Here is a 21,908-nt window from a genome sequence, read left to right on the forward strand (position 1 = left end):
CAATGCTAATTTTAACAAGAGCGCCGCATGACGGAGCAATATACGCCCGATTCGTGTGCCATTGGAGATGATACACTGATGATTGATGTATTTGTTTTGGAAATAAGCAAAAAAAAACAACAACTTATATAACTGATATATTCATATATGCATTGATATCAATAAGTGTACACTTAGTCTCATTTGTTCTCTAAAACACAATATTTAAATCATAATTGTTTAGACCTACATAGGTATAGAATGGCAGTATTTCCTGTACTGATATTACTTATCTTGAAATTAGTTCCCTAAAAACTGAAATAATATTTGGTTTGAATGTTTAAATACTGTTTGCTTTTACATTTATATCAACTTGAACTAGAGCTTTGTCACTGAATGTGACTTATACCCCCATACCACTTTGACGCAGGATAAAAAGTTGTTTAAAAGTTTCGGATGAATACAATTTGAATTAGAGTCCGGACAAAGTGGCGCCGTTGAAAATGCACTAATTGACCCTATGACCTAGTTCTTGACCCGACATGACCCATATTCGAACTTGACCTAGATATCAACTAGATGCAACTACTGACCAAGTTTGGTAAAGATCGGATGAATACAATTTGAATAAGAGTCCGGACAAAGTGGCGCTGTTGAAAATGGACTAATTGACCCTATGACCTAGTTTTTTACCTGGCATGACCCATATTCGAACTTGGCCTAGATATCAACTAGATGCAACTACTGACCAAGTTTGGTGAAGATAAGATTTATACAATTTGAATTAGAGTCCGGACAAAGTAAAATGCACTAATTGACCCTTTGACCTAGTTTTTGACCCAGCATGACCCATATTCGGACTTGACCTAGATATCAACTAGATGCAACTACTGACCAAGTTTGGTGAAGATCGGATTGAATACAATTTGAATTAGAGTCCGGACCAAAGTGGCGCCGTTGATGAAAATGCACTATTGACCCTATGACCTAGTTTTTGACCCGGCAGACCCATATTCGAAACTTGGCCTATATATCAACTAGATGCAACTGCTGACCAAGTTTGGTGAAGATCGGATGAATACAATTTGAAATAGAGTCGGACAAAGTGGCCCCTTTGAAAATGCACTTATTGACCCTATGACCTAGTTTTTGACCCGGGCATGACCCATATTCGAACTTGGCCTAGATATCAACTAGATGCAACTGCTGACCAAGTTTGGTGAAGATCGGATCTGAATACAATTTGAATTAGAGTCCGGACAAAGTGATTGCCTTCCGCCCGCCGCCCGCCCGCCCGCCAAGGGGTTTCACATAATACGTCCCGTATTTTATACGGGGCGTATAAAAAGGCACACTACATACTCTGACCATGAGCATCGTCCTCCTAGTTTAATACTTACAACTCGCTAGATGTGGATGGCCCCAACACTGGTAAAGTCCTCTGTTTCCTGGGTGGCTCATTATCTCCTATATCTTCACTAGAAGCCAACTCTCCCTATTGCAGTCCAAGATCTCTTGTTTGTTTGTGTTACAGGAATATAACAGATGAATCGTCATCTTCATCGTCATCTTCATTATCTACAGTTTGTGTAAAATATAACAAGAGCTTGTTTTTTAAAACAACATACATGTATGCCTCCCCTAATTCAGTCCACCAATATTATACTGATATATATGATAAAGGTCTGAATTAACAAAATTATCTTACAATGGTTTGCGCACAAAAGCTTTAGCTCAATTCCAGTATGAAAGTTAACACATTTAAGGGGCACAAATTTTGTGGGTTCTTATATAGACCCCATATTTAATATAGGTCTCACTAGAAAGATCTGAAAACGAAGGACATCATGCAAATCCTGATATGTAGTTGTCATAGTTCCCAAGAAGCAGAAAATAAAATTCCCCAAACATTTTTTGGATGAAATTCCAATTCTTCTTGACTAAAACTTTGTATATTCACACAAGTTCCCTAAGCCTTCCCCAAAAATGCTCACAAAGTACACTGAATCAAAATGACAGATGACTGCTGACCACAAATGAGCACTTTGTGTCTAAGTTTAAATCATTTAAATGTTAACATTAGCTAAGTCTTGCTTTAAAACCCTGTTTTAAATTATAGTAGCCCTATCATATCTTTATGTGAAATACACATACCCTCTCCTGACAGTACCGATGGTGCATAGCTTGAACCAGATGAAAGTACAATACTCTCATCATCTGATGGTAGTCCATCGTAATCACATCCCAATTCATTTTCAGAAAATTGCCTCGAAGGATCAACAACAGCAACTTGTCTTCCTGAAAATTTCCAGTAATCTTTGAACAACTTTGGGACACAACATAATGCTATTGTACTGGTAAAAAATATATTTAACCAGGGATCACTTTTGGGCGCGATTGCACGATATTCTCGCGTTATTTTGACGAAAATCGCATAAAATTTACTCAAATGCGATTAAAAATCGCATCCGCCGGCATCTCTTTCCTAATTTGCGACTTTTCACTGCAATGGAGACTTGTCGGTAACTTGTTAATCATCTGTGGTTCATTAGACGCTTGCATTTTCCTTTTAGGACGAGTGGCATGTCCATATAATTATTGTTCATTTTTAATTAACCCCCTCTCCGCGTATGAAGCCTATTCATTTACAAATGTCACTTGGAATCCCTAACTGTGGGTATCCCCCTTTTTACCGACAGCGACTCGCTTTAGGTTAGACACTACCAAATGAAATCCTTCTTTGTTCTATAGTAAATTCCTGAACTTTAGGCGCAAACTACACTATGACCAAGGTACGATTGAGTACCATAGCCATACATGACTAAAAAGATATGTCCATTCTGCATTGAATAAGGCATGTTAGAAAAAAAAAAATGTTTCTCCCAAGAAAGATATTGTCACCGGAAATAACATACTGTATTTTCTGATGGCGTGCACAACACATTCACAAAACCATACCGTGTTGTAAAAGAACAGGTAAACTCCACTAAGAGTATAGGAGTTCAGCTTGTTTTTATTTTTCTCATTCTACGTTGCATTAGCTTGAATTTGATACCAACATATACAGTATATCTCAAAATGGGAAAAAACAAGCTCAAAACAAAATATTTTATTTTATTAACTGAGAAAAATGTGGATAACGAGTTCTACTACCAGTCCGCATTTGGTATAGTCTAACCTTTAAGCGAAATTGATTGTTTCGATTGCGTCATTTAATATTTAATTCGCATTTGGTATATTCTAACCTTTAACAGGTTTGATATTGTGCGAAAATCACCGTCCACGAGTTGTTCTCGGACTCGAAAATGGTGCTTAAAGTTATAAGCGTTTTCTAACACGGATCAAACTGTGAGATAACAGGTCCATGAGACACATGTTCTGGTGACATATGCACTATGTGTTTGTTTATTGCTGTGTATTTGGGTAGAGAAGTAGGACATGCATGACGTTCTCAAAACTGTTTTGTTTATTTACAAAGATAAATTGTTCTTACAAATGCACAGATGCTTTATTTTCATTGTAATGAAGGCTGTCCGCTGATGTAAAATCTCATTGTTACATGACGTAAAAAGAAAAAATCCCATTCATTTTGTCAAAATCTCATTGATTCAAGGCTAATGGGATATAATCTCATAAAGGCATTTGTCAAAAGTGATCCCTGTTTAACACATGCGCTTTAAGTGTGGTCAAAAACACACCCACTTACGATTTTTATATAAAACTCTGGCATAATCATACATGTTTAATTAAATGCATTAGTGCAGGATATTGCAAGCATAGACAGTAGACACTTGTAAGGTCAAATTTCATTGGATTTTGTTTTGGGGTTTTTCGCCATATTAACAGCATTTCAGTCATATTATGTCAGTCAGTTCACCTACTTACACTGTTCCTACACAAGCTAAGTCTTTTTAAGAGGGTTACCGGTATAATGTGCACATACTTAATTTATGACAGTGAAGACAGCTGCCCTACTTCAATCAGAGGTAGGGGGAAAATGTCTGTAGAAATATTTTCATGACTAATCCCCACACAAATTATGTGGACAGGCTGGGGCTCTAACTCTTGACCCCTGGATTGTCTGTCAGACACTCTACTGTCTGTCAGACACTCTACTGACTGAGCTTACAAATATTGGCAAATTTCATACTAGTGCATTGATTCTTGAAGGTTTACAATAAGACTGCAGATCGTATACTTTCTCTCTACTTTCATTGTTGGTGTTTTAATACATGTATGTCCATGACAATAGAACACTGCAATTTTTTTTTAATTGTATCAACCAAGCTAACCAGGCTCAGCGCCATATAAATAATAAACTGTACATATTTAAGGTGTATCAATGAACTTATATCGATACCATAAATCCAGGCAGAATTGCATTTCCTAAGATTCATGCAGGTGTGTTACTACTGAAGGAGCACATGTTAGCAACACTATCACTGGTCACTTCTCAACATCTGGACAAAAAAAGATAATAATTTATATTTTAACTAAAAAAAAATGTTTTTAAAGTTCATGAAGAAATGACAAGGTATGGACCAGACCCATAAACAAATCAATTTTTACTTTTGACCTCTAAGTGTAACCCTTACTGTAGAGCTCGGACCTGTGTCTTGCACGTTACACACTGTCTCGTGATGGTATTAATTTTTAAAAGTTATTTCAAAATCCATCAAGAGAAGACAAAGTTATTGACCGGACATGAAAAATATACCCTATTTTTAGCTTTGGCCTCTAAGTATGACTTTGACCTTGACACTAAGGACCTGGGTCTTGCATGTAACATATCAACTCATGAAAGTGACCTCTTTATGGTACTTGAGAAAATTAAACTGAAGTCAGTATCATACCGAGTCCATAGTTCGTCCTGCTCTGTCTGTCATGGGGGTTGGTGGCATTGGGCTGCCCCAGCAAAAGGTCGCCTTCTATCTGCATTAGTTCACAAGTGGGATCTACTGGCTGGTTCAGAGGGTTCACATTTGAGTTCTGTAATGCTAATTCCTGTAAAACACCATGGACTGATGCAATAACACTTTACCTTCTAAATATATTGAAAATAGGCAGGTCCAATTTAATTTTGCAACAGCCCATTACTAGTTTTAGGGATTTCACTCCTAAAATTGACACTGGAAATTCTGATATGTTGAGTCTGTCATCAATGTGGATCCTGGCCAGATGCACAGACTTGCCTGGCTCTATAATGGTGGCAAAGCCCTAAAGATATCACCATTGGGCCTAACAAGAAATATTTGTAAAATATATATGCTATGCTAGCATCAACAAATTAGTCACATTACACTGAGTTTAAGCTGCCAATTTGGGATCACCAAAACCTTTTTTGGTCACTGTGACCTCAAACTAAATAGATCATCTGCATGACCAAACTCACTGTCAAATATAATTATTAACTGTAGGGCTAAGTGTTCTCTAGCTATGTCAGAAAAGGTTTTATAGTAAAGGTCACTGTGACCTTGAGCTTTGACCTACTAGCCTCGAAATCTACAGGAGTCATCTAATGGTCATGACCATCCTCCCTACCTAATATTGGGACTGTAGGACCTAGCTTTTTCAAGTTATTAGTCGAACAAGGTTTAAAAGTAAAGGTCAGTGTGACCTTGAGCTTTGACCTACTAGCCTCTAAATCAATAGGGGCCATCTGCTAGTCACAAACAACCTCCTTACCAAATATGAGATATGTACTAGTGTAGATCCAAATGTTCTCTGGCTATAGGCCTCATATGGAACAGTATTTAGCAAAAGGGAGATTCAGCATTGGTCAAAATTAGCCTACGAACAGTCAATCGGGACAATGCTGTTCTCTTATCATCAGAAAGGTTTGTACATCATTATGGAGGAGTATGAAAACAATCAACTACATGTCTCAGATGTCTGAATGCCTCTTTTCCTAAATCATGTCTCATACTGTGGAATCGTTTATTTTCACATGTATCAAATTTTCGTGACAATGGCTAAGACAGTTTCACATGGACTAAAAACATTTCATGAAAGGCTGATAAAAAGGTCACAAACACCCATTTCCCCTGCCAAAGGATCATTTTACTGAAACATGAAAGGCCAGGTGCTCACCTTCTAATTACCAACTACTTATACTCCAAGTTTGACTTGAATCATGTTAATATTTTTGCAGATATGCTCTGGACAAACTTTTACAGGACGCATGCATACACAGACACTTACCTTTACCACATAAAAATACAAAGCGCAGGTTAAATGTTAGCTCTGGTTTTAAATGTGTGCAATTATCGGAGCATGTAAATTAAACCAACACAAAATATATGAGTCTACAGTGCCAGCACTGGACACTCACCTCTAGTGTTTCCTGCTGTTCCCGGATGAGGCTGGGCTCCACCGTGGGCTCCACCGTGGGCTCCTGATTGCCAAGCCTGTCAGACATGTGCTTCAGCGTATGTGTCAACTGTTGCAGTTCATCCCAGAACTTGTTGGTGCCATGAGGAATATCTGCAATAAGCATTAGCCCAATAATTGTGATGTGCAATGTGATAAGGGCAACCTGTTGGATTCATATTTATATAAGGCAAGTTTTGATAAAACCAACATTGCTTCAGCGACTAGTGTTGACCAAGATCAGCCTGTGCATCCATACAGTCTGGTTACTTATAAGGGCCCACACCATTCTCTGGAAGTCTCTGAAATGCTTCATTAGACATCTGATAGGCATCAATGACCTAATAGTGACAAATGTGGACTCTGACCCAACAATGTAGATGCACAAACTGATCATGATCCACCTTGATCTCATCGTCCACAATGTTAGTTTTGATGCGTGACATAGACCATATCAATTTGCAGATATTTCTGATTGATTAGTTATAGATTGCAGGTTATACAAGTACACATGTAGAAACTCCCTGTCTCTATCCTCATGTCTAGCTACATTTGCAACACTGTATCACAAGTTAAAAACCTGGCACCAACCTTTCGCATCACCATCCTGCAAATCAGTGGCTTGTTTGATCAGCTCCTCTGCAGCTGTCTGTATAGACTTAAGGCTGGTAAGTCGCACAGCCATCTCCTTCATCAGGGCCTAAAATGGGCAAAACTGCGTATTTATCTGGGATTTGTTCATTTAGATCTTACACTTACTCTGTCAGATTGAATTTTGTACAAATGCAGGCTGTCAACAAGCTTTCGACAAAAATTTAAGAATAAATAATATAATGGAAATTACAACGTAAATAACAGTTTTTTTTTTATGATGGCCACAAAAGTTCGAACACACACGCGCACATGCATTAAGTTGAATATTTGGCAATAAAACTGTGTTTAAAAAGTGACTAATAAGCTCTTTTTATTCATTTAATAGGAGTTCACCTCCTATATATGTACATTAATAACAATTTGTATTACATGAACTTGCTTTAATCTTGACAACAGCACCAAATGCAAATGCTTTCTGATATGTTCGTCCTGATCAGCATGCATAATAATGAAATACATGTTGTATACAAGCTCATCAGGGCCAGGCCAATGAATAATTTAAGTAGCCTACAGGGACCATTTTGGCCCAAGTTTTCAGTGAGAGTATTTCTCTCATTTGTCAAATTTTGGTGAGAGATTTTAAATGTTGATGAGAGATTTTATGAAAACCATACAATTTCATTATTTGAATATATTCTATAAAAATAAAAGAACAGTTTGTTAATAAGCTGATTTTGGGGAAGACGTTGGGCTTGTTGTATTGGAGAAAAAAAGTGAGTGGTAAAGTTTTTTTCGGGGAAACATTTTACTCATCTTTACCATATATCAGAAGACAGATAATGAACACACAATTTGATTAATGAATTAAAATGTGTGAAAATAATCACGATGTTGTACATAAACTGTTACAAATTACAGTACTACACACACATATTTACAAAATTAGACTTCATATAGCTTCGCAGGCACTATGAATATGATAAGAAAACTCACTATCAATAAGAAACATAATCAAATAAAGACTTGACCTTGTTTCAAATAAATGTGTGCATGATTCAACCTAACCATCATCAATATAGGTATTCCTATCACTTAAATAGTCAATCAAACGAATGTTACCGTTCTGTATCATGCTATCTAATATTTTGGTTGAACCCATCGTCTGCGTGTATTTATCGACTTTATTTTCGGTATCACCGTCAAGTGATTGTGTACATCATAATTAAAAATAAGGGAATTCCCTGATGTTTGGTTGCGCAATACACAGTCACGTGACAGGGTATTCCTCAACCGGAAGTTGACATAAATAGCCTCTCTTGATCAATGAACGACGTTGTTACAAGCACGCTTCAAGTCAATGATCTGCAAAGGTGGGTGATGTGCGCACGCATTTCTTTGTCATTTCCGGAAAGCTACAACCAAAACCAGAATAAGCGATACACGATAGTCGTTCGTTAAATGGAAACATTTCAGGAGCGTTGCTTGTTTTGCTGAATCAGTCTATGACTTGGTACGATTGCTTTTCGGACGCGAATCTACAATTTTTACTGCTGCAGATTTGAGTGCGAGATTTTCTCTCATTAAGTCAATTTGTGTGCGAGATCTGTCATTTTTGTGCAAGATATCGCGGAAATCGCGCCTCAAAATGATCCCTGAGCCTATATATGTATGTAGACCTATGACAATGCTGTTTATATATATAAAAAGGTATTTTTTGCAGTACACGGCTAACTTAACTGCACACTTACATTATTACCGGAGATCTGGTCCTGTATCTTGCTGGGGTGTACCTGCTCCTCAGTCATAATCTGTGTCTTCAGCATGTTGCCCAGATTATCTGTAGTCTGGGCCTCCAGCATGTTGCCCAGATTATCTGTAGTCTGGGCCTCCAGCATGTTCTCCAGATTATCTGTAGTCTGGGCCTCCAGCATTTCGTCCAGATTGTCTGTAGTCTGGGCCTCCAGTATGTTCTCCAGATTGTCTGTAGTCTGAGCCTCCAGCGTGTTCTCCAGATTGTCTTTAGTCTGGACCTCCAGCATTTCGTCCAGATTGTCTGTAGTCTGGATCTCCAGCATTTCGTCCAGATTGTCTGTAGTCTGGATCTCCAGCATGTTCTCCAGATTGTCTGTAGTCTGGGTCTCCAGCATGTTCTCCAGATTGTCTATAGTCTGGGCATCCCGCACGTTTTCCAGATTGTCTGTAGTCTGGGCCTCCAGAATTAACTCCAGATTGTCTGTAGTCTGGGCCTCCAGCATGTTCTCCAGATTGTCTGTAGTCTGGGCCTCCAGCATGTTCTCCAGATTATATGTAGTCTGGGTCTCCAGCGGGTTCTCCAGATTATCTGTAGTCTGGGCCTCCTGTATGTTCTCCAGATTGTCTGTAGTCTGGGCCTCCAGCATGTTCTCCAGATTATCTGTAGTCTGGGTCTCCAGCATGTTCTCCAGAATATCTGTAGTCTGGCCCTCCAGCATGTTCTCCAGATTATCTGTAGTCTGGGCCTCCTTCATGTTCTCCAGATTATCTGTAGTCTGGGCTTCCAGCATTTCGTCCAGATTATCTGTAGTCTGGGCCTCCTGCATGTTCTCCAGATTGTCTGTAGCCTCTGCCTCCAGCATGTTCTCCAGATTGTCTGTAGTCTGGGCCTCCAGTGTGTTGTCCAGATTGTCTGTAGTCTGGGCCTCCTGCATGTTCTCCAGATTATCTGTAGTCTGGGCCTCCAGCATTTCGTCCAGATTATCTGTAGTCTGGGCCTCCTGCATGTTCTCCAGATTGTCTGTAGCCTCTGCCTCCAGCATGTTCTCCAGATTGTCTGTAGTCTGGGCCTCCAGTGTGTTCTCCAGATTGTCTGTAGTCTGGGCCTCCTGCATGTTCTCCAGATTATCTGTAGTCTGGGCCTCCAGCATTTCGTCCAGATTATCTGTAGTCTGGGCCTCCTGCATGTTCTCCAGATTGTCTGTAGTCTGGGCCTCCAGCATGTTCTCCAGATTATCTGTAGTCTGGGCCTCCAGCGTGTTGTCCAGATTGTCTGTAGTCTGGGCCTCCTTCATGTTCTTCAGATTGTCTGTAGTCTGGGCCTCCAGCATGTTCTCCAGATTGTCAGTAGCGGCCACCAATTCTTAAATATTTTTTTTATAAAATTATCGCAAATGGTGACAATGTCAACAGACAGCATGAGCACTGCAATGTATCCACATAAATATTAACAATAGGGCCCAAAGGGCCCTGGGTCGCTCACCTTAGGAAAAGGTCAAAGGTCACAGTGGAGCCATTTACAGAGGACCACTAATGTTGTCCACCAAATATTGGTAGAGGACCTCTAGATGATGTTATACATCGAATTAATATGAAAGCTCTGGGACTTGTAGTTTCAGACAAGAAGATTTTTGAAAATTGAATTTTGAAAACCTAATCTTTGACCCCGTGACCTACTTATGCAACCAGTCAGAACCATTTGAACAATTCTGCTAGGGGACCACCCAGGGATCATTCTTTTTGAGTTTGGACAAATTCCTATTAGCGGTCAAGAGAAGAAGACTTTCGTTTGAAGTTTTCCTTATATAATTCAATGTAAAATTGTGACCCCCAGGGCGGGGTCAATTTTATCCCCAGGGGCATATTTTGAACAATCTTGGTAGAGAACCTCTAGATGATGCTATAAACCAAATATCAAAGCTCTGGGCCTTGTAGTTTTAGACAAGCAGATTTTTGAAAATTGCATTTTGAAAACCTATTTTTGACCCTGTGACCTATTTATGCAACCAATCAGAACTATCTGAACAACTTTGGTAGGGTACCACCTACGGACCATTCCTGTGAAGTTTGGTCAAAATCCAATGAGCAGTTTCAGAGGAGATGTTTAAGTAAAAAATTTGATGCACAACGGACGACGGACAAAGGCCGGTCACAATAGCTCACCCTGAGCACTTTGTTGGAGTTATGCTCCGGATAAAATTGTTTTGGACGGGCGGACGAAGGGCATTTCTAATATACCCCTTGCCTTTGGCGGGGGGATAAATAAACTTTTTCAACATGAACTGAAAATAAACTCACAGACACTATTGCATGGTTTCATCTTATCTCGTTTTTGAAACATAACAAAATTCAATGATTTTTTTTTTCAATAAAACCGAAAAGGATAATTAGAATATAGAACAATGATGTAGCTATAATTCAAAATATGCAAAATATCACCTTTAACTTAATCTTGAGATTTTATTTAATGGTATATTGATTTTGTGCCTACTTTAAGCAGCGTAAATATACAGCAGGAAATTATCATACCTCAATACCTACAACATTATGGGATATTTCATTTTTTGTCTAAGATTTAAACCATGCAACAATGCATTCAACAGCATGAACTGTGTTTACCTGTGTCAGCTTTTCTCTGTAAATTTATAAAAATTTTATTAGCCAGTTCTAAAGGCGGATGCTAGGTAGTTTCCAACAATCATATTTCATGTAGTTGTGCTTAAAGGGAGATGTGCCGGGTCAAGCAGGTTTTCTCTGTAAAATCATGAACAGATCGATTTTTGTAACACTTATGTGTACTTTTCACTAAACTCTACACTTCAAACCCTCCAGGAGGAAGTTTTCAATTAATTTTACCGGACCTGAAAACAATCCGCTGAAGAAATCCCTATACAAAAATACATTCTACATTTAGTGATCATTCTATATTTAGCTCATCGCTGAGCTTACTATTCATGGTGGCCCAGGCATTTTGAAACAAATGGCGACGTCGATAGTCAGCAAGGTACACCGAATGCGTATTTTGGGTGAAGTGATCACATGACAATCCAAAAACCACCACAGCTTTACGTGGGAAATACAAAAATAGCTAACCTATGCGCGTCGCATAGGATAGAAAACACCATTTATATATCTTTTTTTGATAAAATATTGGTTTGAAATATTTCGGGTGTAAATCAATATTTGAGCTTCAAATAATGATATTCAACTGACCCTTTTCACAAATCTGTTCCATTTATCAATCCTGCACATCTCCCTTTAAAGCCATATGTCAATGGACTTTGAAAACATCTGAGGTGGTACTTGGCATGCAAACTTTAACATAAGTGGTTATGCCGACGTGGACACCTACACTCGGGTGACTAGTATAGCTCTCCTTATTCTTCGAATAATTGAGCTAAAAAAATGACATTTTGTGTTCTATTGTGTAATAGAACTATGTGGGGCACAATGATATGTTTACTTTGTAAATAAATAGTAATTTCTGTCAAGTAAATAGATTTCAAATCATAAATGTTTATGAAAACAAATGGCATAAAACAAAAAGAAGTGTTCAATTTGCTTCTTAGAAACGACAGAAATGAAACAATGAAACAAACTGAGCCTACTTTCTCAATGTGAGTCTGTTGTATGAGCCTGAATCTCAGATCGTGGGTCATTTCTATATATCCTTCCATCTTCAGAAGAGAAAAAATGAGTAACAAGCTCTGAGTGTACATACCTCCCAAGGCAAATCCTTAATGCCGTAATCATACAGTAACTCTTCACCTTGTGGAATATCTTTAGCAGCAAACAAGCAAAGATATGGCCTTTTGTTGAACTCCAGGGTTTTCATAACACAATTTCTACCTTTACCACCGTGGTTCACCAGACGACCTAGCCGAGGCCCAACATCTAATTCACTAGTAGCATCCATACTATATAAATGAAAATTGTTTTAAAAATAAGAATTCTTCCAATCACCTGTGCTCAAATTGGCACATTTGGGAGATTATTATCCTAGTGGTCAAAATGTTGTGGAAAAAATTGACTTCAATCACTTTCTAGCAGATATTAACTGGTAAAATATTTTTTTTAAATTTCTTTTTTTGTTCTGAATATTGCGTTATTCAACTTTAAAAGTTATTTTTATTACAACTTCTAACATACTTACCACCACCCTTTCCTTTTATATTGGAAGAAGTATCTAAACACGGATGGTTCACGTTCTTCACGTTCTTCCCCTTCTCTTTCTGTTATCAGTTCGCCGGGATAAATCATTAAGAAATCTCCTTTTGTTCTATTTATTGTTGTTCTAACACCAAGACCTATCAAGCAAAACAAAAACAAAAACAATTATATAAACAAGAGGGCCATGAAAGCCCTACATCACTTACCCAAGAACACTGCTCTAGTTTAATCAAATTCAAAGGCAAATATTACACATGGTTTTACTACAACTTGACTTACTTTTTGACACTCAGTTTGGTACTTACTTTGACCAAAGACCTATAAACTATAAGGATACGCAACTTCTATATAGAAATAGAACAAATATCGTAAAACTTCACAAGGCAGAACGAGACTGCGAGAACGGAAATACTCAGATGTTTACACTGGCCGCCATTTTGTATTAACACATGATTGGTCGCTAAAATATTTTACAATTTTGTTTCAACATTGCTTATATGATCTGACAAAACTTCTCCCTGATTTGCAAGTGTAGTGAGAGCCCTTTAGTTTAATTTACTTTAATTTCTCTGTCTACACTCTCTGGATAACAATTTTCAAGTGTCTGAACAGCCAAAATAGAAAATGTATGAGTTTGAAGACGACATGTCTTCTATGTATTATAGTTAAGATTTTTGGCCTGTCTAGAGATGTATGGTGGCCAATGTATATACATGTACACAGTTTGTTTTGTCTAAAATATGTTCCAGTTTATTGATAACATAAATCAAAATTTAATACCTTTTGGTGGTATATGTTCAATAACAAAATCTTTGAGGTCCTCCCCTGAATCAATGCAGTCTGCTGCCACATTCTCCTGTTTCTTTCTTCTTGGTCTCATTTCCTGAATATATTAAATAATGTTTTTTCCACAAGCAGTCTTCTGACTAACCAACTATATACATATATAATATATATATAAACAGAAATATCGTCAGAAACGGGGTATCTGTATCAAACCATAATCTGGGTTGTCTATGTATACTAAGATATGTGGTAAGTTATGGGTCCTCAATTTCAATATTAACCCTTGCTGCGAGGTTCTATAAAGGTACGGGATATATAGAGTACCCCGCTAAAATGAATGCCATTTCTATACACTATCGGACCTACTACAAGCTTTAATATGGTATGACGGTTTATAATCCAAAGATTTTGCAGTTGTTTAAATTTGTCAAATAATGATGAGAAATTGGGTGAAATATTTGGGTTTTCTTTATGTACGAAATATTGACAAAAAGATTAAATATTTGGATCTGGTGTGTGTTTAACAACAAAGGGGTTACAATACTGTTGACACATGCCTTAGGCTGTATTTGCATTATTTATTATTTGTACCACAACGCTCATTAACGTGTGCATACTTGAATAGTGACTTCTCCAGATTGTAATTCAGCCAATTAGAAATAAAGACACATAGAACACTGACCAATGGGATTCATAACTGAGTTTCACGGGCCAGATGTTAGAGGGAAACAAGACAGTTAGCGTTTAGACTTGGAGGTGTACGGATCGAGAAAGATACGATCATGTAGCTATCAGACTGTATTTGTATAACCGAAAATATTAAGTATGTTAGACATTAAATTGGACTAGAAACTGATACATGGTGTTGTTGAATATTTTATCCTGTATTATGCAGAGAAATTAACATAAATAGATAGAGTAGACTTGTCCCATGCACGGCACGAGAAAATGGGAGTTAATGCAAAACTCGTCATCTTGGCAATTCGCGCATGACGAGATATCGAATGATAGGCTACATACCGGTAATTTAAGAGTAATGAACATTGTTAGTAACTATGGGTCGTCCATGAACTATGAACGATTACGGGACACAGGACGTTAAATGGTGCTCGTGAACCAAGGATTCGAACAAAGAAATACTACCACTTACAATTACGAAGCCATGAAAAACAACGCGAAGAAACTCCGTTTCGGCAACTTCTGTAACCAGTAACAACAACCGTGAGCCGGGAACAACGACATCAGACCGCACACATTCTGCAACTTCCGGTGAGTGACTGTTTTATTTCCTAACGCTTGTATCAAAATGGCAAATCAAATAATCCCTGAATTATTTCAAAATTTAAATGAACAAATTAAAGATGTTAAAACGGCCATAAGCACTCAGACTATTTCACAGGTGGTACAATCATTTGATGGAAATTCAAAAGAATTTAAAAATTGGATTAAAAATGTAGAAAAATATGGAACACTTACCAATTTAGATGAGAATAAATTAAAATTTGTTGCTTACCAATCTAGTAAAGGGCTTGTTAGTGATTACATACATCGTTTTTTGACTGATGATTCGACAGGGACGTGGACAGATTTAAAGGAACAGCTTAAATTAAGATTCGCGGAAATTCAAGACCCACAATACGCTTTCTTATTATTAAAGACGACTAAACAAAAGACCGACGAAAATGTTCAAATATACGCTGAGCGACTTTTATCTCTCGCGACTGATGCATACGAAAATATTGAAGGAAATTTAGAATATAAAGAAAAACAGTTAGTAGAAATTTTTATCGACGGATTATCGCACGATTATTTGAGACTTAAATTAATGCGCGAAAATCATGCAACCCTATCGAATGCTTTAAAAAGCGCTATATATGAGCAAAGTGTCAGAGCTAGGTTTGAGTTACGATCGCAAATAAATGGACTTGATAACATTACGACCGATAATATTCAGACAGATATCGATTATATTAGGTCATCTATTGTTTGCACATATTGTAAGAAACACGGTCATTCTATTGAAATCTGTCGCCGTAGGCAACGCGAAATAAGTGCATATACGGTAGGGCGGAACTGTCATACGATAGATAAAAACGGTAACGGGCGCAATAACGAATATGACAAAAATTGGAAAGATAAAATTGATTGTTGGAATTGTGGTAAATTAGGACACTTTAGTAGAGAATGTACTCAAAGAAAAACGTACATTAATCGAAAAAACTAGGAAATTCTTACCAAAAAGGGGTCTATGGTAAGAATGAAAAAGTCGAGACATATAATATCGCTTTGTGTGGTAGTCCAAATTCTTGTGTTATTTCAACAGGTGGTTATCAATTTAGGAGCTTGATAGACTCGGGCGCTCAAGTCAGCATCGTGAGTAAACGTACTTATGATATGTTAAAACAAAAACCCGCACTGATATTTCAAAAAGTGAATCTAAAGTCGGTAAATGGAAATTCATTACATGTCCACGGAAGTGTAAAATTGAGATTCAAAATAGGGAGCATATATAAAGAGCACATGTTTTTTGTAGTAAGTAACGTTAATAGAAATGTTATTTTAGGAAGAGACTTTTTACAAGATAATGGTGTCCGTTTATACTTTGATTTAGGATGTTTGAGGATTGATAACTGTTATGTACCTCTAGAAGAAGATGTACATCTTTCAACGATAGCGAGATTAACTAGGCATACTGTGTTAAAACCACAAACTGCATATAGACTCTTTGCTCAAGCTAAAAGAAACTACATACGTTCAAATACGAATTATGAATTCAATGGAATAAGCAATTCTTTCTTTGATAACGAACCCGGTTTAACAATTGTTAATTCAGTCGTCAAGACAACGCGTGATAGACAATTTCCCATTTTAATTATAAACAATACGCACAAAACAATAAGGCTTAGACGACACTGCGCCATAGGGCGAATAAAATCGGTAAATGATAATGAAATATGCTCAGTACAAGAAGTTATTAAAAATAATCAGCCGAAATCAGGTTTATCTAAAGATGAAATCTTATCAGATTTACGTGTAGATGAAAATCAAAAAGAAAATATTCTACCGATACTCTTAAAACACAGAACTCTCTTCGCAAGAAATAATTTAGAATTAACACAAACTTCAGCAATAGAATTTACCATAGACACAGGGGATCATCCGCCCATTAAATTAAGGCCGTATCGAACACCATTAAACAATAAGGTATTCATAGATAAAGCCATCGACGAAATGCTAGACGCAAACATAATAAGTCCATCAAGAAGTCCGTGGAGCTTCCCTATTGTTTTAGTAGATAAAAAGAAAAATAACCATGACTCAAACAAAGATAATAAAGACGAGAAAAGGTTTTGTGTTGATTTTAGACAATTAAACAAAATTACAAAACCAATTGCCTATCCATTACCATTAATAGATGATATATTGGCGTTATTAGGTAAAAGTAAATATTTCACCAGTTTAGATTTGATATCGGGATATTGGCAAATACCTATAAAGGAAGAAGACAGAGAAAAAACGGCTTTCGCTTCGGGATTCAGGGGTCTATTTCAATTTAATGTTATGCCCTTCGGTGCCTCCTCCGCCGGTGCTATATTTCAAGAATTGGCTAATAAAGTACTCAAAGGTTGTGAGAGCTTCGCTGTGGCGTATCTAGACGATATTTTAATATTTTCACCTGACTTGCAATCTCATTTATCACACGTAGATACAGTACTACAGAGTCTCAGTAAACATAACCTAAAGCTAAAACTATCAAAATGTCAATTCTTACAAAGAGAGACTAGATACCTAGGCTTCATCATAGATCAAAACGGTATAAGGCCGGATCCGTTAAAAGTAGAAGCGATCCGACAATTCCCTAGGCCAAAGTGCGTGCGCGATGTACGATCTATCTTAGGTGCAGCGGGATTTTATAGGAGATTCTGTCCGTCGTATTCAGAAGTAGTCGAGCCTCTCATTAATCTCACGAGAAAGAATGTCCCATTTAAATGGTCAAAACAATGCGAAGATAGTTTCCTACAATTAAAAGACTCATTTACGCAAATCCCTTATCTTTCATACCCTGATCCAAAAAAAGGTTATATTCTGTATACGGATGCATCTGATAAATGCATAGGATCTTGCTTAACTCAAAAATGCGACAATAACGAGACCGGGGATTATGTGGGCGAAAAGCCGATATTTTTCATATCGCACAGATTAAGCCCCACACAATGCAAATATAGTACCATTGAAAAAGAATGTTACAGCATATTTTACAGTCTAAGTAAATTGCACCATTATTTACACAATGCTGAATTTGTTATAAAGAGTGATCACAAGCCGCTTAAGTATTTATTGGAAAGTCCGATGCAAAACAAGAAAATACAATTATGGGCCTTAAGTATAGCGGGTTACAACTGCAAAATTGAATATATACCGGGAAAAAAGAATATTATTGCTGACTTTCTAAGCCGACCTCCAAAAACCAAAATAAAGAATAATCAATGCGATCAAACAGAACTAGAATTAGATATTAACGATAAACATTTGACGATCAATTCGCAAATAAATAAACAAGACCAAACACGCGAAATTAACGTAATCGACTCTACAAACATTGACCACAAGCAAATAATTGATAATATTATTACCCCGCAGCCACTTCCAGTCGACGACACAGCGTCGAATGATAACATATCAGGGCTTAATATGCAAATAGAACAAGAAAAAGACCCTCATATATCTGAAATTAAAGCGAGATTAAGATTAGGGAAACAGAACAAGAGTGAAGATGATAGATATTTAACGGTTGATGACATACTGTACTACATATCAAACGTAGATGAGGAACCTACTCTCAGGCTGTTTGTACCTAAACACCTGACTGATTCAGTTGTCAAGCAATACCATGATGAAAACGGACATCCTGGGTCTCAAAGGCTTTTTCAGACACTAAAAGAGAAATATTACTGGCCTAAAATGTTCAAAGAATTGAATGATTATGTATCTAAGTGCATTATATGTCAAAGTAGAAACTTAAAAGCAATCAAAGCTCCCATATCGTCGGATACCTCAATACCGCCGTTTCCGTTTTCAGTTGTTTCCATAGATATATGCGGTCCATACCCAACAACGCTTTCCGGAAATAGATATATAATATGTTTCGTGGATCAATTTTCAGGATATATAGAGGCATTTCCGTCGCCGGATAAGTCGTCTGATAGCGTAATACACCTGTTAATGAACGAGATTTATTGCCGTCATAGTTGTCCTGTAAGAATTATAACTGATAACGGAAAAGAATTCACAAGCACAGATTTCACGGAAACATTAAAATCAATGAACATTGACCACGTAAAGACGACAATATATCATCCCGCGTCTAATGGCATGAACGAGCGTTCACATGGGACTATGAATAATATACTATCAAAACGGGTTCAAGAAAATGTACAACAATGGGACGTACATTTAAACATGTCTTTAGCGGCAATGAGATTTTGTACATCCGAGACTTCGAAGCACACACCGTTCTTCTTACTTTTTAATAGAGACCCTATTCTTCCAATAGACAACTTGTTAAAGCCTAGACGTAAATATCACGGTGAAGATTATCATAAAATAATATTAGAAGAACAACACAAATCATTTAAAAAGGTATGTGCCCAAATTCAAAAATCGAAACGTAGACAAGCTGATTATGCGAATAAAAATACGAAAGATATTAAGTTCGAAATCAATGACCCCCGTTTACTACAAAAACTTTCAACGTACGAATAAATTAGACAGTAAATGGAGGCCATATTATCGTATAATCGAACAAAAGTCGCCGTTAACATACGTAATAAAGAATCAGTTAGACAACTCAACTATTAAAGTTCACGCTGATCAAATAAGGCACGCAAATATCGATGAATGGCCAATGATAGATAAACCACTAGCGCGCCCGATTAGAAAAGCAAATTTAGCCTTTGCGGACGACACATTATCTTCTGATAGCGATTCAAATACGTCAGTACATGGGTTACCTGTAATTACGCAACAGACCCGACAGATTAGAGATAACACGGATGACGAGGAAAACATACCGCTCGCTGAATTGCAAAAACATTTGAGAAACAAACAATTCGCGGATATACAGTCAAGCTCCAGTGAATCAGATACGATGCATTACAATAACGGTAATACACAAAACTCACCTGTACGTAGGTTTGAAAATGATTCTTCAGATGATCAGATGCAAATTGACGCGGTCGCGTTAAAACACAAAAAACGAAAATTGACAAAAAAGACTTCACGTTCAAATAACGCAATGAAGAAAGCAATTTTCACGTGCCTTCAGACAATGGCTGAACACATGTAAATGGATGGACTACAAAATAAAGCGAGATAGATGTCGAGACTTAAAGACCCCAAAAATTTTGTATATAGAGAAATATGTTTTGAATGTATATGTAGTATATATGTAAAAAAAGGATTATAGAGGACGGTATCGTCCGATTTTGATAATGTATCGTCATTAGCATTGATTTACGGGTTTAGAATGAAATGAAAATGTCATATTTAAGTCAACGGGTGATATAATAGATATATTTCAGTAATATGTAACAAACAGAAAATATAAGAATCGTGACTCGCAAAATGCACATAAACCATTAGTAGGTACATTAAGTGAGAAAGAGCGACATTCCGATACGTTTTCCAGGTGTGAATACAAATTGGCTTGTCAAATTAAATGGAGACCCGCGAATACCGAAGGCGTACAATACGTAGGGATGGTCTGTCATCTGTCTATGAACGCCAAGATACACACGTTTGACGCCCATTACTTGATGACAGGCGTGGGTCACGAATTAGACGAGTACGTAACGAAACTGGTATAAATAACCCTCAAATAGGCGGACTCACTAAGTACGTTCGATTACATGACAAGCTTATGACAACGCACTTGACAACGACATTAACCAACGCTAGCTTATGCCCTACAGCGCTCAAGTAAACAACATTTAAGCCATAAATAACATTTTAATACAGTTTGTAAATATCCTTAAAAGCAAAGCAGTGTACCTTTTATTAGTATAATGTAAAAGATACAACTATATTGCTATGATTCATTACAAATTTGATACTGATCGAATATGTAGTTTATTCTTTTTCGTTTCTTTATAAGAATAACTACATTAAGACAAGGGATTTTGTTTGTAAATTTTTGTTCTCAAAGTAAATAAAACAAAATAAAGCACAATACATTTCATTGAATAGACAAACGCGTATAGTTTAAATAAAACATCATAAATTTGCGTCATGAGAATCGCGTTCCTTTAGCACATTAATTTTATTTGGGTATATCTTATCATAGGTGTGAATAGTAATCTGAATGCTTATATAGCAAATTCCATTAATATGTAAATAAAAGGCCCGTTTATCATTTCATGTAATTGACCCTATAAGATTTGCCAATGCGATACAAGTTAAGGAGAAAAGCAGCGCTCCTGACATCGTTGGCGTGGTTTGCCTGCAGCAACATGCGTTCATAACGCATTTGAGATCGTGATCAGATCTTAACACCCCGACAAAAAAGAATAATATGTCATCGACATACCGATATCTTCGACGACGATGTATCCGTCGGGAATCAGATGACGTAACAGACGACTTCAATTAGGATCCAACATTGTCGACATGGATCCAAATTGTGAACCAGCATCAGTACCATACAACGAGTGGACTGTTAATGGACATTTCACGCGTCGTCGAAAATGATTTTTAAAGATACGATGATATGAATGGACTTGATGATGAAAAATCGCGCGTACTTTGTACATATATTAGGTGAACATTTTATCGTCTATGAACTTATATATATATATATATGTGTGTTACCTTTATTACATGTACATAAACACTAATTATAATACTACAGTCATGAATGCAGTCATTCTGCAGAACTTTTTATAATAAACGTTTGAAGTATTCTAAATCGTGCAACAGCCGAGGACCAACAGCTTCTCCGACCGACCATACTCGTCTTCATTCGGAAGCCGACGTCTTCAATCGACTGCATGTTACCATCTACAACCAGATGTCACATACCGGACGTCTCATCTCTTCACCTAGACGCCACATCGCCTCCAGCAAAGATGTCAAAAATGGACACTATTCGTATCGGATTTCCCAAATCAGTGACGCATTCCACGTCATTGTGATTGACATTGACTATTTAAATATTCCGACGTTTTATTATTTCAGCAGAAACATTCGATAAAAATTTTATT

At 37.2% G+C, this 21,908-nt stretch overlaps 1 protein-coding gene and 1 long non-coding RNA gene across 3 annotated transcripts in view; both read right to left on the minus strand.

Moving 5' to 3' along the window:
• Positions 1–21,908, minus strand: part of LOC127831808 (uncharacterized) — a 104,514-nt gene that overhangs the window by 17,125 nt on the left and 65,481 nt on the right. The gene's annotated exons all lie outside the window — the stretch shown is intronic.
• LOC127831802 (uncharacterized protein PF3D7_1120600-like) overlaps positions 1,483–21,908 on the minus strand; it is a 32,027-nt gene continuing 11,601 nt past the window's right edge. The window contains exons 2-11 of one of the 2 annotated variants that reach the window (XM_052356877.1): positions 13,645–13,747; positions 12,848–13,001; positions 12,416–12,611; positions 11,314–11,329; positions 8,691–10,057; positions 6,940–7,048; positions 6,311–6,462; positions 4,833–4,983; positions 2,134–2,277; positions 1,483–1,557 (exon numbers count right to left, since the gene is read on the minus strand). In XM_052356877.1, coding sequence (XP_052212837.1) covers positions 1,508–1,557; positions 2,134–2,277; positions 4,833–4,983; positions 6,311–6,462; positions 6,940–7,048; positions 8,691–10,057; positions 11,314–11,329; positions 12,416–12,611; positions 12,848–13,001; positions 13,645–13,747 — 2,442 coding nt within the window. In that variant the 3' untranslated portion in view covers positions 1,483–1,507. Of the gene's footprint in view, positions 1,558–2,133; positions 2,278–4,832; positions 4,984–6,310; positions 6,463–6,939; positions 7,049–8,690; positions 10,058–11,313; positions 11,330–12,415; positions 12,612–12,847; positions 13,002–13,644; positions 13,748–21,908 lie in introns of those variants that run through there. The other variant, XM_052356878.1, reaches the window with a different exon arrangement.

Source organism: Dreissena polymorpha, chromosome 5 (genome assembly GCF_020536995.1).
Source record: "Dreissena polymorpha isolate Duluth1 chromosome 5, UMN_Dpol_1.0, whole genome shotgun sequence".
Taxonomy (NCBI): Eukaryota; Metazoa; Mollusca; class Bivalvia; order Myida; family Dreissenidae; genus Dreissena; species Dreissena polymorpha.